This window comes from Histoplasma capsulatum, genomic scaffold (genome assembly GCF_000149585.1).
Source record: "Histoplasma capsulatum NAm1 scaffold_6 genomic scaffold, whole genome shotgun sequence".
Taxonomy (NCBI): domain Eukaryota; kingdom Fungi; phylum Ascomycota; class Eurotiomycetes; order Onygenales; family Ajellomycetaceae; genus Histoplasma; species Histoplasma mississippiense.
In genome coordinates, this window is record NW_001813977.1 from 1935926 (window position 1) to 1958049 (window position 22124).

Here is a 22124-nt window from a genome sequence, read left to right on the forward strand (position 1 = left end):
CCTGAGTGTTTGCCTGCGCCCGTTTGATTGTTCACCCCGTCGAATACGGGCTTTCTGTTTTTAACAGCCAGGACAGAACCTCGCAGGACATCATCAGAGTTACCATTCTACACCTCGTCTACCTTTGCCTTAGCTACGAAACGATTCTTGGCGAATGCTGGGAACCAATTGAGATCTCCACGATTGCATCAACAGCTTTCATACCCAAAGTCACACTTCTCTTCAGTCTCTAGCTGACAAAGCAGCTCTTGTTAGCAGAAAAACTGTTCTTCCAACACCAATCGTCATCGGCAAAGGCAGTTGCTAGGAACAAGGGGTCTTGTGACAGCAAAAGAAAAACATCAAAAGCAAAAACGAAAAAGCAAAGAGCAAAGTAGTTTATTCCAGCAAAGAAAAGAAAAGAAAAAAAGAACAAAATCATAGAAAAAGAAATCAAGTTACACTGACGTGCGTCGAATGTCATTATTCTCCGCTGGCCTCAGGAACTGGAAATCCACCCTCCCCCTCCTTCGTTGACTGTGCCCTACAGACAGGGTCGGACCTCGAGCTCACCTTACCGTCCGAGATGGAGACGGCGGTCCCAGTTACGTACAATGTTACGAACCATGACATGAACGCTGTTGCTCACCGCCGCATGATGGCTCCCCATCAACATCACCACCACCATGACCAGAATATCGCATACTTCTCAAATCCACCAATTCCATATTCGACCCCTCTGCAACCCCCTTCTTTTAGTGGCTTCGGCCACATTTTAAATAACCATCCGCATCATACCTCCTATCAGGGTTACTTCAATTCGAATCCGAGTCACCAGGTTAATTCCCATCATCCCCGACTGCCCACAGAGACAAACCCAGTGCAACAACTTTCAGATGTCCGCCATGTCAAAAACGCCAACCCGCGTTTGATCAGGCCTTCTCCTCCAAAGGAAGACACTCTCCCCCCTCCACCTCCGCAACGCATGTGCGTCCCACCAGCGCGAAATACAACACAGCATGAGGACTCGAAACCTATGCACAAGCCCGAGGTGGTGTTTGGGACAGAAGTGGATACTTTGATGAAGGCCATACAAGCTAAACCGCAACCACCGTCACCTCAGGCGGAACACCAACTCCCTCCCTTGCAACAAAAGTTCAATAGCGGCGTCACCAATTGGATTCATCCAGCCTACGCCAACCAAATGGGTGGAAACCAGTCTATTTTCCCTAACCCCCCTCAAGATCGCATTCCGCCCGCGAACCAAAAACCTAAAAGGAAATACGATTGCACTCTCCCTCATTGCAGGAAGAGCTTTTTCCAGAAGACACATCTTGATATCCATATGCGGGCACATACCGGTGACAAGCCTTTTGTAAGTCAGCGCCTGGGCAGCCACCTTTTTCGATAATGTCAGGAAATGCAGGCTCATTATGGATATTGCGTACGTAGACATGCAAGGAGCCCTCGTGTGGCCAGCGGTTTTCTCAACTGGGGAATCTTAAGGTGAGTTGGAAAAATAGATAGATATCCCGCGTCTCGAACCCACGCGTTAGATTCTTACAACCGCATTGTTCAGACTCATGAACGAAGACACACTGGCGAGAAGCCTTACTCGTGCGAGATTTGCCATAAGAAATTTGCCCAGCGAGGCAATGTCCGCGCCCACAAAATCACGCATGAGCAGGCAAAGCCCTTTACATGTCGGCTAGACGACTGTGGGAAACAATTTACACAATTAGGAAATCTTAAAGTCAGTATTACCTGGTTAACCCAATGCTGCACGGACACATCCATTTCACTCTTGAAAACAGAAAGCTAAAAATTCCGATAACAATACAGTCTCACCAAAACAAATTTCACGCCCAAACTCTCCGAAACCTAACCCTACGATTTGCATCCATTGCCGACATCGAGCGTATGTCTCCACAGGACAAGGAGTTGTGGAGCTACTTCTCCAACCTATACCGGAATAGCAATAAGGGCATCAAAGGCCGTGGCAAGGACCGCCGCGTATCAACTGCCAAGCGCTCAATGAGTGCCTATGATGGGAGCCCCTCGGAAAGCGAGGATGATGGCAAGGACCGCAATCGAACTTATGACCGCGCATCAGCAGTGATGACCTCCAACAACGACGAACCGGATTATCGTGAGCAGCTTTACCACAATAGGAACGGTGGTCATCATTGAGAAAGAACTATACCACTCTCGCCCTGTGCGAAAACCATTATGGATACCAGAAAAATTATGAACCGGAAGACCTGACCGTTTCAAGTAGACGTGATTCGTAAGGTACAGCCGTTTCGGTTGCGGTTTTAGATACGTGCCCTACATCGACTGCCAGCGCAGTATATTATTACCGGCCCATTCCCAGTCATACATATTACCCGAGGTGAGAATGACATGCATGAGCTACTCGAATTTTATTGCACGCTGCACACCGGTATTTCCGTTTCCTGCAACCCCTTTCTAGGACCGTTTTCCTCTTCCTGTCCACTTCCGGCAGGAATTATTCAGCGGTTTACCTCTTTGCTTATTTGACTGGAATCTTGTCCATTTTTTATATCTAAATACCTTTTTATTTCCCTTTTTTTCACGTTTATCTTTAATTTTCTGTTTCCCCTTTTTCCTCTTCAACTCTATATATCTCTCTGACATATACGCTGCTTTGGATTCGGATATGAATTGTTTTTCTCATCTAGGTTTTGTTGTATGCCTGTTGTTTCGTCTGATAGCACATTGACAACTGCCTTTTTCTACAGTGGAGTGGAAAGGAGAAAAAATGAGGATGTAAGCAGGGAGGGAGAGGAAAGCGTTGATCATCATGGCCAACAATCATCGTCAAATCCATGCAATGTTGAATTTTGTGCATAGCATCTGGACTGTGGCTTTTTCGGGAACCTTTTGTTGTACGTCTGTGTTGTTAGTCCACATACACGCTCTACATGTTCTGCCTCGAGACACTAGAAATGGATGGGTGGGTGCGGGGCGGTGGGCGAATATCTGAACAAACGGAAGGGTGAAAATAACATGAGGGGGAATGGGAGAATATAAGACATTCATCCGGTATTCATGGTGTTGTTGTATGGACATGGGAAATTAATACAGCAAGGTGTTGGGGGATCGGATTACCTATATATTTTGTTCGGGGTTCACCTTCCTTTTTATTATACCAGGGTTTATCATATATTATTATGTATATTTGCATTTAATTTGGTGTACGTGATCTCCAGTTTGATTTCTTGGTTTCTTGGTTCCCGGGATATCTGAAGAGTAGTCTGCCGAAAGGAAAGAAAAGGCATTTAGATACGAGGACAACACTACGCCTCACGATCGAGTAAATCAGCGAGGAAAGCAACTTGAAACTGCACAACAAAAACCGCCGAATGACTGTCCACACCTGATGTCCTAAAATGAGGGAGGGTAAAGCCTTTTTGACATTGACGAACACCATTCACCTCACAAGACCAGCGAATCCACCTCAAAACAAAGGCTACCAACTCTCCTCAATATATATAGAGCGTAGTATCAAACCTGCGGATATGTATAGGCAAGCAAATAAAATCAGATCCCTGTGGTAACCCCCTCTTCCCCGAAGTCACACTACCGGACCCATCGACAAATGAATCCTAACATTTTCATAAACCAAAAAAGTGACCCAGGTACTTGGCAACACACGCAGCAAATTTGGTCCCAACCCTTTATAAAACCCCATCACACGTTCTCTGCGCCATATCTGGCCGATCGCATCTATCACTCCGCGATACGTTCCAGCTGCATCGTACGTCTGCAGGCGGGCTTTAAGCACCTGGTACGGATACGTCACGCAGCCAGCGAATACCTTGGACGTGCCGGAGAGAACAAGATAATCCATGTTGCCTAGTTTGAGGTCTTTGGTTGTCGTACCTCCATTTACGTTTCCGTTTCCAGACATGCCGACGACAAATGACGGCGCTGCACGGCATTGTTTGAGTTTTTCGTAGGACATGAACTGGAGGGCACCGTGGCTCACGCCGAATAGGGCGGGGATCATGCCGCGGTAGAAACCCATAACTCCTTCAGAACGGTATATGGAGCGCGCACCTGCAACAAGAGAGGGGTAGGCGCCAGGGACTTGTGAGCCGGTGGAGAGCATGCGGGTTTTTATGACCCAGATCGGATTGGTGAGAAAAGCTGTTAGTACGCCTGCGAAGAACAGTGTTAGTTATCCATATTATACCAAGGACCGAGTCTATGGAAATTGGATTGTATAATACCTGCAGCCCCAGATGCGGCGAAGTAATCCAACGATCCCAACCCTTCTTCCTTCCTTGACCCGTGCAAGACATGTAGGGTGTCCTTAATATTGCTATACCAGAGGAAATACAAACCCCAGCTCACTGAATTCCCCACGATATTTGGTGTGAGGCCCCGATAGAAGCCAGTTACGATGCCACCCTCATTTTGCACGATGCTGCGAGCGATGCGGAGCGAGCTGCCAATTCGCGAGGTGGAGAAACGGTCCACTGCAAAAACCAAAAAAAAAGTTATTGAGTGCTATCTTCTACCAGGATAGCGGAATTGTAGGTTAATAGAGACACTTCATATGCTGTACCTTGGAGTCTCGTCTTGATCACATCGAGGGGGTGAACCACGAGGGTTGACGAAATGCCAGCGGCGAAGCCAGCTATTGTCTCGACAACTGATGGCGACAGGCCATGGTTACCATTCATGGACTCCTTTTGAGAAGTCCGTAGAGGACCCTTCGGCTCTCCCCAGAGCCACGAAACGGTCTTTCTATTTTTCTCGAAGACTGAGGTGGCAGTGGTGTTGTTGGTGTTGGTTGTTTGGATCTCGGTGAGGTCAAGGATGAAGTTCGCCCGTTTTTTTAAATACAATAAATTTGCTCTAGAATCAACTATCTGAAACGAAAGGACGGACACTTTACACAAGGTAATAAGATCGAGACACACTTTAGAAGCTTCTCGGGAAACCAGCCTTAATTATCTTTCACAATATAGGGGAAAATAGATCTAGTTGATGGCAATCCAGCCTAGCAGACTTTGGAGCCTTCGATAACCTTTGATATTGCCATAAAAAGTAAGAACAACAAAGCGAAAAGAAGACGACTAATATACAAATGCTTCCAACTCCAGATTCTAGTTAGAGAAATAGTAGAGGAAACATCTAGTGCCCAGCACCCCTCCACCTGCGCAAGCGTTGCACCAGAATTCTGCGTGCTAAGGCCATTTCAGACGCAAATGCTCCTTGCCCATCCCATAGGCAAAAGACTTTCCGTTATGGTTTTTACGCTCAACTACAGCATTCTCTCTCGAAAACCAGCCAGCATCCAGGTCATCTCATAAAAATTGGTTGAGTTCATGCGAAGGGCGAGAAAAGCCTGAGAACGAGATGTCTAAGTGAGTTTATGCCTTTTGAATTTACGGACAGTGAGAGTGGAGCGTGAGAGTATGTACTTCAAGAGTTGCGGCCGCGGCTCGCTATATGTGTATCCTAATATTTGTTAGTCAAACAACTGTCTATATATTGAAGACAGAGGGCGATCCCTACCAAGGTAGATGATGAAAGGCAGATATCCACTGCAACAGGTAAATGGGAATGATCAGTAATTTAGATTAAGGATGAAATAAAGCAGTTTCCCGGGAAATCAACTCACTAATGAATAGCCACTCTGGATATGCCGATAACCTTGGAAATACGTTCCTTTCCTCGGGTCAGTAGAAGATAATCTTTTGCGGAAGCATAGTAAGTAGCTCACCTTGGTCTCTTCGGAGAACTGAACCATTTTGTGACACGTTGTAGAATGGTATAATACAAATATAGCTCAGCCTTTCGTTTGTGACTAATGGTAATTTTGGGGAGTTCTTGTAGATATTTTAACTGCGGTCAGGTTGTCTGAGAAGTTGAAGATTGATCGGACCAGGTTTTCGCCGAGAAAGGAGCTCAGGCCAAATCGGGCAATTTCCAACCACGAAATTCTTTTCTTCTTACTGACTGATACGTCCACCCAAATACATCCAACAAAATTACAGATTGTTGATAGACAGCAGCATACTTTTTCTTAAGATAGCAATCACCGGTGTTACGGATCCTATCTCTCCACCATGGCTGGAGTCCGACATTGGTGCGAAAAACAACACTCAACCCCCCCAGTGGAAGGCGCTGACAATATATTCACAGGGAGCAAGACAAAGAGGCCACCGTATACATCGGGAACCTGGACGAGCGTATCACGGATAGCCTAGTCTGGGAATTGATGCTCCAAGCCGGCCGCATTGTCAACGTTCATCTCCCCAAAGACCGCGTCACCCAGACCCATCAGGGCTATGGGTTCGTCGAATTCATCAGCGAGGAGGACGCCGAATATGCTGCTCGAATTATGAACCAGGTCCGCCTCTACGGGAAGCCCATCCGCGTAAACAAGGCGTCCGCGGACAAGCAGAAGACGGTCGAGGTTGGTGCGGAGTTGTTTGTGGGCAATCTTGACCCAATGGTTACAGAACAGGTGTTGTATGATACGTTCAGTCGTTTTGGGAGTCTTATATCTGCTCCAAAGGTATGTTACCTGCATTATTCCGGCTGCCACTCATTTATTTAAGTAAACTAAGTGTCATGGTGCTAGATTGCACGAGATGATGCGAACCTTTCTAAGGGTTACGGTTTCGTCTCCTTCTCCAACTTCGAAGCCTCGGATGACGCCATCGCAAATATGAATGGCCAATACCTCATGAACAAAGAAGTCTCCGTCCAATACGCGTACAAAAAGGATGGTAAGGGTGAACGACATGGCGACCAGGCCGAACGCATGCTCGCTGCCCAAGCTCGAAAACACAACGTGCAGCCCCAAGCGCAGCCCTTGCCTCCGCAACTTGTCGGAGGCGGGCCAGGCGTGCATCCGCATCAAATGCCCCAACCGCCAATGGTTGAGGGCGAGGGCACTAATGCGGTCGCCGCTGCTCGAGGAATAAACCCTGTTGCCGCTGCTGGTGGTCCACCAGATTTTGGCGGTGGGCGGGGAATCCCCATTGGCAACGGCGGCGGCTACCATCACAATCAGCAAATGCCACCAGCGCAACACCAACACCAACATCCCCATCCCCATCCTCACCCACCCCAACATTCACTCCAACACCACCGACCACTGCCACATGCGCATCATCCACCTCCACCCCTTTCCGCTCCCCCTCCAGGGCTGCCTGCCAGGCCTCCTCCATCTCAAGCGGGATATGGCGGTCCCCCACCGCAGGGATTCGTTCCCCCTCCCCGCTTCGGTCAGCAGCCGCCACCAGCCAGCTTTGGCCCAACCCCGACTGCAGCAGGTCCGCCTGGTGCTACACCTCCCCCGCTTCCTCTTGGGTTTCAGCAGCCGGGGTATGGAAGGGGTCGGTGATTCGATATGGATTTCCGGGCTTAGTTACGTCTGTTACATCACAATTGCGGCTATTATATTTAAATGGCTCCGGAGACAGTATGCTGTTCTCTGGAATGCGGCTTGACAAATGCACATCACCGGAATAAATGATATGTCCATCGCTCTTGCCAAGAAATGGCCATTCCGCCGTCGTTATTTATGAGCTTCTTGAAAAATCGAATGGCTCCAGCGCATTAGAAAGCACACGGATGGAAACTACGCGCAACGCAAGGAGAGAAGGAAATGCAGAAATTTATCGATCCGATGTCGACGCATAAATAACACGCTAGATGTCCTTGGGCCCCAGTGATTCATTCAATAGGACACGACCTTTACACATGCACAATACATATGGCTGTTCGATAGGGCTGGAGGGCTAAGAAAGTGAGGTCAGGAAAATAAGTATGGATGTATATACTTAGATGAAAGCTGCGTTACATTATGTCCATGGACTCGGTTCGACAACCGAAAACTCAAAATGAAATAAGAAAAGTTAGTGGACAAGAGACGAAAAAACTTGGAAGGAAATGACGTTTTTCAAAGAAATGATGGGGATCCCTGTGGTCAGGGGAGCATGTGTTGATAGCTGTAGATAGGGAAATGGCAAATGGAGATTATGTGATATTTGTCAGAACGCAGATTGCAAAATCAAATCAAAGTTCATCGATGATATATGGAAAGACGAGAAAAGGAAAAAACAAAAGAAACAGAAACAGAAACAAAAAATTCCAGCTTAACCTCCCGCTATGCCATTGTATCCAATTACCATATGCATACATCTCATACTTAATCCCTCTTTGCTTTTGTAAAAACAAACACAAAAAACTCTACGAAAACGAAACAAACTTCGGGTCCCTCGGCCTTCCATCAGGCCCAATACCATTCTTCGCAAAGCGCCGCTCCGTATAAATCCTCCTCGCCTCATTGAAATTCACACGTTGCCGCTTCATGATCTTCAGAACTTCACGCTTGGCGATGTGGTCGAGTCCCCCGCGCTCATCACCTGTTTCTATGTTGTTGGAGAGATCGAAGTCGGCGGAGGAGAGGCCAGCTTCCATGTCACCGGTGAAAGATTCGGGGAGGGGGGAATAGAGATAGTCAGGCAAGGGGAGGAGGGGGAGCCAGAAGGTGCGGGTTAGGTAGAGGGCTGTCATGATGTTAGCTAGAGCAGGAGGAAGAGGAGTATCAGGGGTTGGAAAGATTAGGGCGAGTGAATAGACATACCCGTGCACGTAATGAGTATTAGGAATGTGAGATAATAGAGGACGTAAGACATTGTTTCTGTATTACTGCCGAATATTTATAGAGGGGTAGCGGTTATGGAAGATAGAATAGGTGGAATGAGTTGTTTTCGCCTCAATGCGCCTAGTTGTGGTTGAAAACGAGCGTTGGAATGTTCAATAATAATAATAACGAGCACAAAAATTGAGCCTATTGAAGAAGAGGATAAAATAAAGGAAAGATTAGAGAGTATGAAGGAGTATGACGTTTAGGCGGTTAAAAACTGTGAGATCATTTGCAGATCAGGGAATGAATGGTGTCTTGAGAAAGCCCGATGGAGCACAGCTATTGCATGTTCAGTAGAGACGAACTAAGTCTGACTGGGATGAGATTCTGGAAGTCGACATGGACAGTATATCTGCTCTGCTAGACCCGTTAATCCAGTTGTATATCATATAGCATCATGTCGTTTTTTTGCCTTTGGCTCTGCTGCTTCAACGGTTGATCATGCTGCGGCTCAAACGCTGACTCAGCAGGCTGCATCTGTTGGAGGGATTGGATTGGGTACCAGGGCGCTCCAGCGGCCTAACAGAATCTGCCGTTGCGGATTATAGTAATTCCGATGTTGAATACTTTGTTCCCGACTGCCAAGACCTGCGAACACACACAACTTGATCGTGATCAAAAGGACGAAAAAGTAGCCTACTATCACACCACCCCACCTGCTCGACCCGGTTCGACTCCTCCAACTCGCATCATGTCGTACGCAGGCAGATCTAATGTTTCGGACGACCTCGTCTGGGAGATTGTCCGTACGTTGCTACCTTGATTTTTGAACTATCCGGAAGCAGCCGTGGACTGATTGTGAGATTTGAGTTAAAAGGTGCCCAGAACTCGTTCCTGGTGAAGCGTCCCGGCTGCCAATTCTCCCGTGACCCTCTTAACCTGGCCAACAAGCACTCGCGAAAGGTTCGCACTCCTTTATATATGCGTATCTACGTATTGTAACCTGAGCAAAACTGACGAGTGGCGGCTTTCCCTGATATATAGTATGCCGGCTTCGCAAACTCTAAGGTAAGGGCATCAATTTTCCCACTGAGGAAAACGAGACAGCAGACAATTGGCGTTACTATAGAGGAAGTGAATAATATGAGACTGATCATTTTTTGGTGATGGAAATATAGGCCATTGGAATCCATCTCACTGAGAATGGAAACGTTGCCGTTACCACCAAGAAGCCAGGCATGAGCAACAAACCTGCCTCCAACGCTATCACCAACACCTACAGTTCCACTGCTGCCAGCCGAAAGTAAGCTTGATCCTTTCACGCGTCTGGTTTCGGCCATGGGAGATAAGGGAGAAGAATTGAGATGGGGAAGCGCACACGATTTTGTTTTTCGCTTCTGAGGATGAATTGGCTGATACGCTTTTTTGTTTAAAATAAAATACAAACAGGATCTACAAGGGAGTTGCCAACACCACCGCCAAGAGCGGATACCGCCCTGATCTCCGTGCAGTCGCCGTCAGCCGTGCCAGCGCCCTCAGAGCCTCTCAAAAAACCAAGAAAGAGGCTCCTGCGAAGAAGCCCAGAGGTGTCAAAGCTCGGAAGGCTGCGGAGGAGTCGTCTTAAAGGGGGTTCTTTTTCTATTTGATAAAATCACTTGACGGAAGTGTATATTTAAAAGTGAATTTGATTGGAATTTTAAATTGTTTGAAATTAAAAAAAAATCAAGGGAAATATAAGCATCTTCTCACTTTTATCAATTATATAAAAACCCTCTCAACAAAAATGTAACAGGCATATTTTCGATTAACAATTAAGCACTATTCTATATACAGTTTATGAATTGATTAAAAAATGAAAGAAAGGGAAAGAAGATCAGAAAGAAAAATCATATAAAAAAAGTTTTTATAAAAAAAAAATTGAAATGAAAAAAAATTAAAGATCATGCTATTGTAATGAAGGATTTGATGCAGGTAAAATTTTCATTAAAAATTCCTTTCTGCAAATATCTATTTTATCAGCACTGAATAAGTCTCTTTTTCAATGAATGAACATCATAATGTAATGCACTTGCTTATATGAGAGGGTTTAACCTTGGTTGGGTGTTATGATCTATTGTAGAAGGAAGCAACACAATATGTTGGGGGGCATGTGATAGGGTAGCCGTAGTACCCCCTAACACCCCCCCGTGCTACGGCGCCGCCAATGCTCTGCCGCCGGGGCCCTCCTTTGCTCAATTCTTCTAAAAACACAATAACAATTAATTACAAGATTTGGACCCTGATTTCCTCTTTGAAAATAGATGTCTGTACAGCAATAATTGTAAAAAACAGAATAACACAAGCAAAATTTTATAATCTGCTGTATCATCATTATTTTCAATCTTTTTTGCCAATCTTTATAACTCAATTCTTCTAACAAATTCTTCAAAAGCAAGTCTTGTCAGTGGCTTGATAAGGCTGTCAGCTATATTGACTGTAGAATCAACATGTTTCATTATAATTTCACTTTTCTCAATTAAATCACAGAAAATATGATATTTGATTTTAATATAATGTGATTTTTTTATCATAAACTTTTTTTTTGTTAAATTTATTGCACTTTTATTATCAATTTACAAATGTGAGTATATCTTCACTTTCTCTTTTACTAATTCAGCATCATATAATATATTATTTAATCAAATTACTTCATATACTGGTTTATTTACTGTGATATACTCTGTTTCAATAATTGATTTTGCAACTGAGATCTGCTATTACAATCATTATGATTATTATTATTATTATTATTATTATTCTTCCATTATACTCGTATGCAAGCAGTGCTTATGACGAGTCCTTGTGTAATGTTAAATACAGGCAAGAGTTGGTTATACAGGAGAAATGCTTAGTGTTGAATGACGCCAAGAATATAACAGGCACATAGGAAAATTAATGAAAGTCAGGATTTGATACTCATGCCTCATTTAACAGAATAATATAATTTATAATTGATTTATATTGAAAATCCACCTTTGCTCAATCTGAATTACTGTATGTGATAAAATTGAGTTTCTCAATCATCTTCTTTTTATATAGAATACTGTGATTTTTTATTTTTTTTTAATGTAATATAAAATATGCTTTAATACTGCTCAGCATTTTTTTATATAGCCGGCTGGCTGCAAACCATTTGACAACCCCCGCAGCAGTTCCACGAGGCCGGCCTGCTGAGTACACCCAAGGTAGCTAGTGCAACTGCCAGGGACATCACAGTCTATGCAGATAGTACAGATAGCACAACTAGGCTCATCTGTCTCAATTAGCTGTGGTGTAATCAGTACAGTCTACGTGTCTGACTCAGCTGATATGGTTTTGACTGCCGGCATTGTATCTACGCGTGCTCTGCTTTGTTTTCCTCTCGTTTGCCCTTGTCTCTATCGGCTCAAATGCTTCTTCTTCCTTCTTTTCTTTGCTCTCTCTGTCATTCTCTGCTCGTTTCCTTTCACAACCTTCTTCAGTGCTCTCTCCTTCATTATTTATCTTGTCTGTCTTTCTTCTGATGTTAGAAGCACAGACAGCTTTCTGATCAACTGAGAGAGGTATCCCTCTCTGCTCACTATAAAGCCTTCCAGGCACGGCAGCGGCGGTCCCATCAGGGAACCACACTATAGCCCCACCATGAATGGCCATACGTCGGGCCAGAAGTGGATGCGCAGCTCAGAAAAATCCTTTGAAATGAGCTGAGTCTTCTCAAGAGTTGCCACCTGGATTCTGTTTTCTCTCTCTATGTACATAGAAATCTCTCCAGCGTAGCACGTCTCCATGCCCTTCAGGAGGCTTCTGAAACACGGGCGCTGCCCGTGTTTTCTCCGGGACGTTAAACCTATACATACATACATACATACCATGTTAATTCAATCCTCTACAACATACATTATCATGCAGTTGGTTATTCTGCTAAATTCATTGACAATGCCCATCATTCAATCTGTATTGAGTTGATGGTGTATGAGATAGTCATATTCATCTAGTCTAGCTGTTCAATTAATGAGTTTAATATTCTCCGTATTTTTTGTCAAAGCTGCTCATAAGGTGTTGTTGTCTGTGTACAAATGAAGTTTATGTGAAGATTCAACCACTAGCCAGCGGATCTCTGTTAAAGTTCTGATCATGATCAGAACCTCTAATTCATTGCTATGATATCTGATCTCCACATTCATCAATTTAAATAAAATTCATTGAACTATCTGCAGCTTGTCATAGTTCTTTAACACCAGCTCATCACTCAGCTGGCTTTCTTTTATTTAAAACAAAACTTCTTTCAACTTTATTTTCAATGCATCTGTGGTCAAATGATAGGCCAAACTGAGGTCCGTGGAGCTGCATACATTATTGATTATGACATTCTTGATGTAGTTGAATTCCTGTTGATGATTGTTAGTTCATTTCCAATCCTTATCCACTCATACATTACAAATAAACAGACTCTTCACTTGCAGTCACTGAGGCTTTTCATTAAATTCTCATCACACTCTTCAATATCTGACTGCTTCTTTGGCTTCAACAGCGATGCCTTTACCTTTTTCAAATATGCAGACTTAAGAATCAAAACACAGTCAGCTCATTCTGATATAAAATTTCATAAGAAAGATGTCAACCACAAGAACTCATTCAACTTCTTTCAATATGTTGAGATGAATCACTTCTTCACTATTCTTTTATACTTCAGCATCAATCAGATACCATCTGCTCTCTCTGAAAACCCCAGAATATCAATTGACAATATAATGATTAGAGTCTTTCTCAGGTTGAGACAGATGAGGCCAAAAGCCACTTGTGGAAAATATATATCATGCATAAATTGAAGCATGCTGTCGAACCCAGTTGCTGCCATGCTGTGGTCATCCATAAATGATGCAAACACCGCCTTGCCATGGTCCTCTATTGCAGAGGGAAAAGTGATTGCATTTTTATCTCTAAATATCAGTCTGAATACCATGTCTGTGAACTGTGAGTAGATATAAGGCATGCTTGTCAATTCTTATCTCATTCACATGTAAATATACTGACTGATCAGTGACACTATTTCTGCTTTATATTCATCCTCTGCACAGATTGGGATTGCTCAATAGCTGTTAGACATATTCATCACTGAGAAGACTGTAAACTTCAGTTTAAACAAAATATCCATGATAACATCAATTTTATACATAGAGTAGACCGATTTCCATGTACTCATATTTAATGATTAAAAATTGTTAACTATTCTTAATTCTGTGGACTCTTTTTTCTTCAGAGAGAACCTGGTTGCTGCTTTTCAATCACTAGCCATATAAATTAAAATGCCCGCTTCCTTCAGTTATGGAAAAACTTTCACAGTGAATTCCCTTTCTTTGACTGTATATTGTGACATAGCGTGCTTAATCAGTTTAGCACTATGAGTAAGATTAATTGAGTGCTTGATCAAATTAATAACCTTGATCTGAGAGAGTTCTGTGACAAAACAATTCTTCCATGTGAATAACATTCTCCTCATCTTCAATTGTCACTCCTTTGTATCAGTCATGTCCTCTACTGTAATATCAGAATTCTTAAATCATGCCTCTATCACTATTTCATTCTTCATCATTAATGCCCTTCTTTGAAGTCGCCTCTTTGTCATGAATCTCCTCTCAACTCTCAAATTGAATGATAAATGAGTCACCCCCTCCCATCAACCTGCACTTTATTCTGACATTATCTCTCTCATATACATCAATTTCCCCCTTTTTGCAGCCTCTTCATTTACTTGACTTATCATAATGTGTGTCACTTGTGATTCATGATCTTCTGAGTTTTGATGTTTGCTCTTTCAAACTGCTGTCTCTTTCATTCATGGGATATATAATGAATCTTCGATTAGTTCAAGACAAAAGGGGTACAGTCATTGGATGTCAACTCATTTAATCAGATTAAATTGCTGCTCTTCAGATCTCCTCTGAGCTGTCAGAGCAAGATAATTCAGAGGTAGTTATTTTCTGACTCCTCATCAGATTTCTCTCCATTCATAATGTACTGCAAAGTCTCATCCACATCCTCCCACTCACTGTCTTTCACTTCATCACTTTTTATGAATGGCTGATTTATCAGCACATTCTTGATGATCTGTATTAGTACCACAAGACTTTTCATCTACTTGATAAATTCATTGTGATTTTTTATCTGAATCTTCTCAGTCTCATAATCAGTGATCAACTGCACTCTTTAATATATAGACCTTGATCATTGCCCAAATGCCCAAGAAATTAACTGGGATCAGGACAGCACGATCTAATATAGCAATATTACTGTTGATTAAACTAATCAGACATGGTTTCACAGAGTGAATTGATCAGATTGGGAACTGCCGGATTACTTGCTCCACTATTATTTCAATCAATGAGCCACCATTGACCAGTGTCTGAGGCACCTTAACCTTATCAATCCATGTTGTAATGAAGAGGGCCTCACTATTTCCATCATCTGAAAAGGTATCAGTGACTATGACAAAAGAGAGTGTCTGATTTTTAAGAATCACAGCACTTGCTACTGCTGTTCTTGCATTTACTCCCTCAACCACTCATCAATAACACAGAGCAGCACTTTGCAGATGCCATGCAAATTCTCAACAGACAATCTTTGATTTATTCAGCAGTTGAGTTAACAGTACTGTCATCTTCAGCTTTATAAGTTTCTGTATATTGAACCTCATATTTCCTCCTTCAGTGATAGCTCGGATTGATGGGGGGATGTGAAGCAGTCTCTAATTCATTTCCACCTGATCTTCACTCTTATCATTTCACTGCATTGATTGATTTGCTGACTCTGAAGCCATTGATGAGATTTCCTCTGCCTTCATTGACAAGAGCTCTTCACTCATTCATTTTGCCTCTCATTTTCCACTCACTTTGATGATCTTATCGACTCAGTGGACCTCTCTTATCTTAGCTTTTCCTTTGTTCACTGCTCTTTTCACCACTCACCTGCTAATAGTCTCCTGCAATTGTGGCCCCTTTACTGCTGCTTTCCGCGGCTGTGATGCGGCGCTGGTTAGGTTCACTGATAACACATATACTGCATGGGAGACTTCGTCTTGTGGGTCACACTTTTTCAACATGGTATGAGTGGGTACTGCTGAAGCTTGTTACAGAATCTGAAGCAGTTGATTTGATTTATTCAAGCAATTAAATGTGTAGTGGCTCAACTGCTGACAAGTGAAGCAGATCACCATCTGTGGGGCAGAGGTCATTCTTCATACTTTTCTTCAGAGTGGATTAAATGCTAATGAAACATTTAAATCTGAAATTGATTGACTCTTCACAATCTGACCTTCCATTTACCCTTCTGTGCAATTGCCCCGGTTCATCAGTTGTTTGTTAATGGCCATCATTTGCCTCATCAGCTCTGAAAAGATTTTCAAGATTCTTTTTATTAAGTTCTCATTCAAAACTGATCTGAGAGTAATTAAATTGATAGAGGTCATTTTAACTGTGCTGATCAGTTGACTATTTTCCGTATAAATCTGCCACACTATCTATTTTCTTCACATTGTGAAAAAAATAGTTTCAACAGCACTCAGTCCTCACCAGATCCCGTCTATTCTCATTTCATAAATCTTGAATCAGCACATATTTCAAGTTCACAGTCTTCACATTCATCAAACTGATGACCTCTTCAGCTCAGATGATGTAATCTTCAATCTCTTCATTCTTCTTCTGCTCTACTAAGCTTTTCAATAAACTGTTAGTGGTGTTCGCTGCTGCAGAATTTGGTGTTAGAACTTGCATTGAGAAGACACTCTCAGCTGAACTTTTAGAGATGTCAGCCTCTCAATTTAGTTCCTCTTCTTTAAAACTATTCAGTGGAGTATGTGGAGACAATGATGATTTTTCATCTCTTTTAGTTGTGTTATCAGCAATCACTTGTCTTTGTAAAAGACTCCCCCTTCAATAATATGATGCTCTCAGACTCTGAGCAGTAGAATGGGGTGTGCCTTTATAACTCATTCCTTGCTCTTCTACCTTGTCTCTCTCTACTACTCATCTTGATGGCACAAGGCAGGCCTTTTTAGGGACGCCACTTGACAGCTCAGAATTTTCTCAACAATTGCAGTGAATGAATAAATCATATATCAGCTACTTCTTAAAAGAACATACAAGAGCATCTAGAGAGGGTTGTAGAATCTTTTATATTTTCTAATTTCTAAAAATACATAAGAATTGAGGGGGGTTACTACCCTTTTAACTGTGGAGGTCTGGAGGTCGGAGACCTCCATGGTCGCCGACCACGTGGTCGCCTACCATGTGATCTCACGTGACCAACATGACCACCTACCACCTACCCCCTCACAATACGTTGGAACACGAAAATCGATCAGAGTTTTCTCAAACAGAGAAACAAGAATAACTCAAGCAACTGCAAATCAAATTGAACAAGATTTTAATAGATTATCAATATAAGATAGATCTATCTCTGGTCAAAATCTGAGTTGATTTGACCCAGTATTGATGGAGTAATTTGATGAAATGTTAAAAATCCGCCCAAGCAGATGCCAAAACACTATTCATCCAATATCTCCATCAAAACTTCATCAAATCTTTTCAAATTTGCAGCAATTACTGATGAAGGCAGCAAGAATCGATTGAGGGTACTCGCGTTGTCTAATTCGAAGAATTGAGCTCGTTCAGGGTTTTACTCTGTTCCAGATTTTGTCTGCTGACTATGAGTGTAGCCTTAGATTTGTAGACTGAGATTAATCGTTGTTGATAAAACTGCATATTTAATCAGACAGTCTGCTTTCTCATTGTTCTCTATTTTTATATACTTTAAGAATCATTTCAAATCTACATTGTGCTGTCTGAGAAGCTCATAACAGCAGTTGAAGACTCAGCATGAGAAAGTTGCTGTATTGCTCTGTATATCTCAGATGACTGAGATATTATCAAGACAAAGTCAGATTTAAGAGTTGATGCTGTTATTTATAATTTGAAATAAAAGCTTCACTGTATACTTCAATGCTTAGTAGACATTGACTGTTTCAATATTAAAAATATATGATATAAAGCTCAATGCTGCTGAGAAACTAATCAGCTACTTATCTCTCTGATAGATCACAAAATCATAACTCATTTATCTGATATTGTTAGAGCTCTGCTTTAATTCATTTGAAAAAATATATAAATTCATTGAAAGCTGACTTCATCATTTCTTAAATGTCTGAACAGTATTTTGTTTGTTAACATTTTCTATGAGATCTGTCCCACATTTCTCTGAGTAGTGTAAACCGGTTAGTATGAGTTTATTAATTGCAGATAGCAGCTTTTTCAATCATTAAATCTTGATTTTCAGAAGCTGCTGAGAGCTAGCTCTTCTTTATATGATCATTAATGATGTTATTTATAAAATCAGTGAATGTCTCTCATTCATCATCTGAAGCTTCATTACAAAGCACATCTTAGCTTTCTTCAGAGTCATCATTGCTAATGAAAATCTAGCATTCTAATAGCGGGTTGCAATAAATGTTATATGAAAAACTGAGAGAATTTCTCTAACTATTATAATGAGTATCTTTTCAATCATTCTCACATATCATTTCAAACAAAAACTGATCTTTTCACTTCTGTCTGTGTGTTTTACTGATGATTGTGTGCAGTCACTGTATCAGACCTCTGTGCTGTAGAGTAGAGAAAGAATCACACAGATAATGATTGTCTTTTATAAAACATTTACTGAAAAACTGTTTCTGATCTTCTCTAAATTTTAAATGCACTGAGTCACTGCTCTCATCTTCTTTATCTGAATAAAGACATGCAATCTTCAAATAAACCTTCTATCAAAATGTACATTCAATCAATAAAATACTGACTTCTATTCAGCTGAGGCAGTGATAAAGTGAATGATGAAATTCTCAGACACAATTATCACTGATACTTCATTGTACTGCTTTTTGTACTGCTTTTTTATAATAAATCATTTCAAATTTTTCTGATGTAAAAATCATTTTGTTTATCTCCTCTCATCTCAAAATACTCTGTATATTCTGATTCAGAAAAGTGATATTATTGTTCAGTGAGTGAGACACTCATCAGATGTTCAGATCATTTATGTAATTAAAATGCAGTTTCAGATTCTGCCACAGCAGCTCTGTTAAATATAAAAAAAAATAATATTGATGATAAAAAAAACCTCTGTGATATGATACATTGCATCTGATGTGTTGCTGTGATAATTCTCTTCAACTGAATCTAAACTCTGCATTCAGTGAGAAAATTGTCAATGAGCTGTAGCAGCTCATATAATCATTCTTGCTGTGTCATTCACTAAAACAACTGTCTATACAACACAGTATTGAAAGCATTTTACACATTCATCATAATCATAAACACTTTCTTATTTTATATAAAGCTGCCTCCATTTCATGAATGAAGGCAGCTATCGGATTCATTACAGAATGTCTGAATAGCATTCTTTAACACTGCGCACTGATTATGTTATAAATGAATACTGTGTACATCAGTCATCTTGCAATGATGCATTTCAGCCTTTTGAAGATTATTGAAAAAAAGATGATGAGTCTTCAAAAACAGACTGAGCTTCTGTTTTTTTTATCTATCTTGAGTATCATTGCCACCTCTGTCAATTTTCAGATTTGTGAAAAGTGGTGAAGTCAGAGTCAGCAGTTATATAACTGCTGTATAAAAAGAAACACATACTGTCAGCATGTTTTGAGCAGCTGTATTATGATTTCATTTGTGTCTGAGAAGATGTTTTGTATCTTAATAATATTGTACTTCACCTTCTTCATCTCAATTCAGAGATTTCAAAGCAGGTTCTCCATGTCACTTCAGTACTCATCATTTAATAAATTGTACTTCAAATCATCAGCTGAATTATGTCATTTCAGAATTGTTTATTGAAATGTCTCAGCTTTGACAGCAGTTTCTTCTATGATCTGATTCTCAATCATCAGAGAGAGTGCTCTGAGATTGAGTTTCAGCTTATGTTATATTACAATTCAGTATAAATCTCTGTCATCTCTGATCTTGTTGATCATTTGCTTTCAATATGCATGTTTGGCCTTGCACATTGTGTCTTTGAATCAGTGTTTCGCGACCTCTGTCTAATGGGTGATGAGCTCTCAGTGCATTTTTCAGCAGTCTGCTGTTCATTAAAGAGCTGTAATTTATTTTTATTGAATTGATTTGCTGACTGTCTGTACTATGCTTGAGATGTAGTTGACAGTATAATGATTATAAATTGATAATCTGAGCCGCAGTGTAAATTTTGACACACTGTAGTGGAAGTAAAGATCACATTGAAAAAAATGAGATCAATCATATAACTCACTGCATGAGTTGAAACACTTACCTCTTCCACAAAGTTCATCTTATATTCACTGACTCATTGAATAAGCTCCCCTTTTCAGTGCAGATTTGTTGCCCTCAGTTCGAAGGCATCATATCACACATTGATGTCCTCATCAATCAAACAGTGGGTTGATGAGCTCAGACTGATCAGATAATCTATAACTGAACCTGTCTTAGATTGTCTGTACACATTGAAACTGTGGCAGTCATTGACCAGTAGTGACTCATAGAAGATTTCTGCTCTGCATAAATCAATGTTACTGTACTTTTATTTTTAAACTTTTATGTATATAAATCATGATTCAGAGCCTTTTCTCCTCTCACTGCTTCAGATTAATGTCATTTCAGCAGTTCATAGATGCAAAACACTCATACATGAAATGATTAGATGTTTTAATATCAGAGTGTGTGTATGATTTCTGTATGCAAATCACTTCACAGCTCTATTTAAAAGCAAGCTATAAAGCTGCTGTGTGATAAAAAACTCCTCTGACAGTATTTGCTTAAAAGATCTGCGGAAAATGATTTTTTTACTGATTGTTTCTGCAATGCCAGTCACATTGCTGATGTTGATGTTTTAATATGAAAAGTCATTTAATAAGCTGCTATCAAATTCATCTGTGAAATGAGGTTGAAAGGTTTCAAATCTGCTATCTGCATGCTGAGATTGAATTATTTTTTAATTGCTTGATTGCTCTATCGCACTGCTGTGTTAGCTGAGTGTCATCTGACGCAGATTGTTGTGAGCTGAGTGTCATCTGATGCAGATTGTCTGTCAAATGATATCATTCTCATTAATAGAGCTCTGAATAATCATCTGCTTGTAAAGTGTTAAACTCCGTGAATTGTGTTGATTGAATTGACTGTGTGAGCAGTATAGACATCATTACTGCAATCATTGATGCTGATTATATTAATATTTGTTGATGCTTCTGAGCATCTCTGTGACATCTATTATCAAACTGTTAAACAGCTGTTAATTTTTTTTTATATTAGATGTTTGAGAATGTCATTCACTCATCTGAATGCAGCAGAGCAATGCTGATGTTCAGCTGAATAGAGTTGACAGCAATTGATACATCATAACACCTTCTTGCACTTTGCATCTGTTGATCTCTCATGCTGACTTGTAAACTCACTGCAGTTGAAGCATCTCGCCAATCACATACATTTTGATAAATGACAGTATCTCTGACATTCTGAGTTATGTCTCACTGCTGAGAGCCTTTTCTCAATCAGTCTGACGCTTTCACTGATATTGAAAAGTGAGAAGTCTTTCATTGTGGTGAGAAAAGAGACAATTCATATTATCTTCTCTGTCTTCATCTCATGTTATGAGAAGTGACAGCTCACTGATTTTATCATTGTCTAAATCAAAACCTCTTTTTCAATCATTTTGTCTGGGAGGATTTTTACATCTTCTCAATTCTGATCAAATTCTGAGATCTCTGAAACGCATAATTGTACCATCATTTCAATAACTGAATTTCTGTGATGCTCAGAACTTCACAGAGAGTAGTCACTGTTTTTTCAATGATTAGAATATTATATATACTTTTATTATTTGATGTGATTGCTCAATCTGTTCTGATGAGCTTCATTTTCAACATATTAGCCACATTCTCCATTCTCTGAATGTTCATGACAATTGTCTGTTGCACAGTGTATGATTGTAGTTGAGCAATTTGTTTCTTTAACTGAAAAATGATCAGAATTCATGAGTTCTTCTGCTGCTTTATGACCTCTGTGAAGTCTCTTGACTGATTGATGTTTTCAAGCTGCAAACTAGATGTTTAATGCAGTTGAAACCAGAAAAGAACTCAATAATCATGGGGGATTTCAATGCTCATCACTCTTAGTGGAATTCAGAAAGAACTTAATCAATTAGATCTGAAAAAATAGTTAAATGAGCACTTTTAAACAAACTAGAGTTGATAAATGAGCAAGATATTCCCACCTTTCACAAGCCAGATTTGAGACAGAAATCAATTATAGATTCATGTTTTTTCTCTAAGAATCTATATAAGAATAAACATTTTAATTGATATATTGACTCAAATGAAACAAATGGTGCTGCCACTGAACATGAGATAATTCAAGTTTATATGGAATTGAATAGTAATCAAACAGTTCAAAACCCA

General features: G+C 40.8%; 7 protein-coding genes across 7 annotated transcripts in view; 3 read left to right on the plus strand and 4 right to left on the minus strand.

Moving 5' to 3' along the window:
• Positions 1-2169, plus strand: part of HCAG_06891 (predicted protein) — a gene marked incomplete at both ends in the record, with an annotated part of 3044 nt that extends 875 nt beyond the window's left edge. The window contains 5 exons of the mRNA XM_001539236.1: positions 68-209; positions 530-1354; positions 1432-1485; positions 1559-1732; positions 1822-2169. Coding sequence (XP_001539286.1) covers positions 68-209; positions 530-1354; positions 1432-1485; positions 1559-1732; positions 1822-2169 — 1543 coding nt within the window. The remainder of the gene's footprint in view (positions 1-67; positions 210-529; positions 1355-1431; positions 1486-1558; positions 1733-1821) is intronic.
• A 1408-nt stretch (positions 2170-3577) lies between these two features.
• On the minus strand, positions 3578-5764 carry HCAG_06892 (conserved hypothetical protein; the record flags this gene model as incomplete). Its single annotated transcript, XM_001539237.1, has 5 exons — positions 3578-4152; positions 4236-4484; positions 4574-4930; positions 5408-5459; positions 5738-5764. 5 exons carry the CDS (start codon positions 5762-5764, stop codon positions 3578-3580), a joined length of 1260 nt encoding a protein of 419 aa, XP_001539287.1.
• A 319-nt stretch (positions 5765-6083) lies between these two features.
• On the plus strand, positions 6084-7369 carry HCAG_06893 (hypothetical protein; the record flags this gene model as incomplete). The annotated part of the gene is made up of 3 exons (XM_001539238.1): positions 6084-6103; positions 6160-6535; positions 6602-7369. The coding sequence occupies 3 exons, from the start codon at positions 6084-6086 to the stop codon at positions 7367-7369; spliced, it is 1164 nt and encodes a 387-aa protein (XP_001539288.1).
• An 848-nt stretch (positions 7370-8217) lies between these two features.
• On the minus strand, positions 8218-8666 carry HCAG_06894 (conserved hypothetical protein; the record flags this gene model as incomplete). The annotated part of the gene is made up of 2 exons (XM_001539239.1): positions 8218-8537; positions 8615-8666. The coding sequence occupies 2 exons, from the start codon at positions 8664-8666 to the stop codon at positions 8218-8220; spliced, it is 372 nt and encodes a 123-aa protein (XP_001539289.1).
• A 702-nt stretch (positions 8667-9368) lies between these two features.
• On the plus strand, positions 9369-10241 carry HCAG_06895 (predicted protein; the record flags this gene model as incomplete). Its single annotated transcript, XM_001539240.1, has 5 exons — positions 9369-9423; positions 9495-9580; positions 9662-9685; positions 9796-9920; positions 10067-10241. The coding sequence occupies 5 exons, from the start codon at positions 9369-9371 to the stop codon at positions 10239-10241; spliced, it is 465 nt and encodes a 154-aa protein (XP_001539290.1).
• A 1792-nt stretch (positions 10242-12033) lies between these two features.
• Positions 12034-13508, minus strand: HCAG_06896 (predicted protein; the record flags this gene model as incomplete). Its single annotated transcript, XM_001539241.1, has 5 exons — positions 12034-12126; positions 12292-12482; positions 12966-13023; positions 13147-13196; positions 13343-13508. The coding sequence occupies 5 exons, from the start codon at positions 13506-13508 to the stop codon at positions 12034-12036; spliced, it is 558 nt and encodes a 185-aa protein (XP_001539291.1).
• Positions 13509-20996: 7488 nt separating this feature from the next.
• HCAG_06897 (predicted protein) lies at positions 20997-21264 on the minus strand (the record flags this gene model as incomplete). Its single annotated transcript, XM_001539242.1, has 2 exons — positions 20997-21121; positions 21153-21264. 2 exons carry the CDS (start codon positions 21262-21264, stop codon positions 20997-20999), a joined length of 237 nt encoding a protein of 78 aa, XP_001539292.1.
• Positions 21265-22124: the final 860 nt, after the last annotated feature.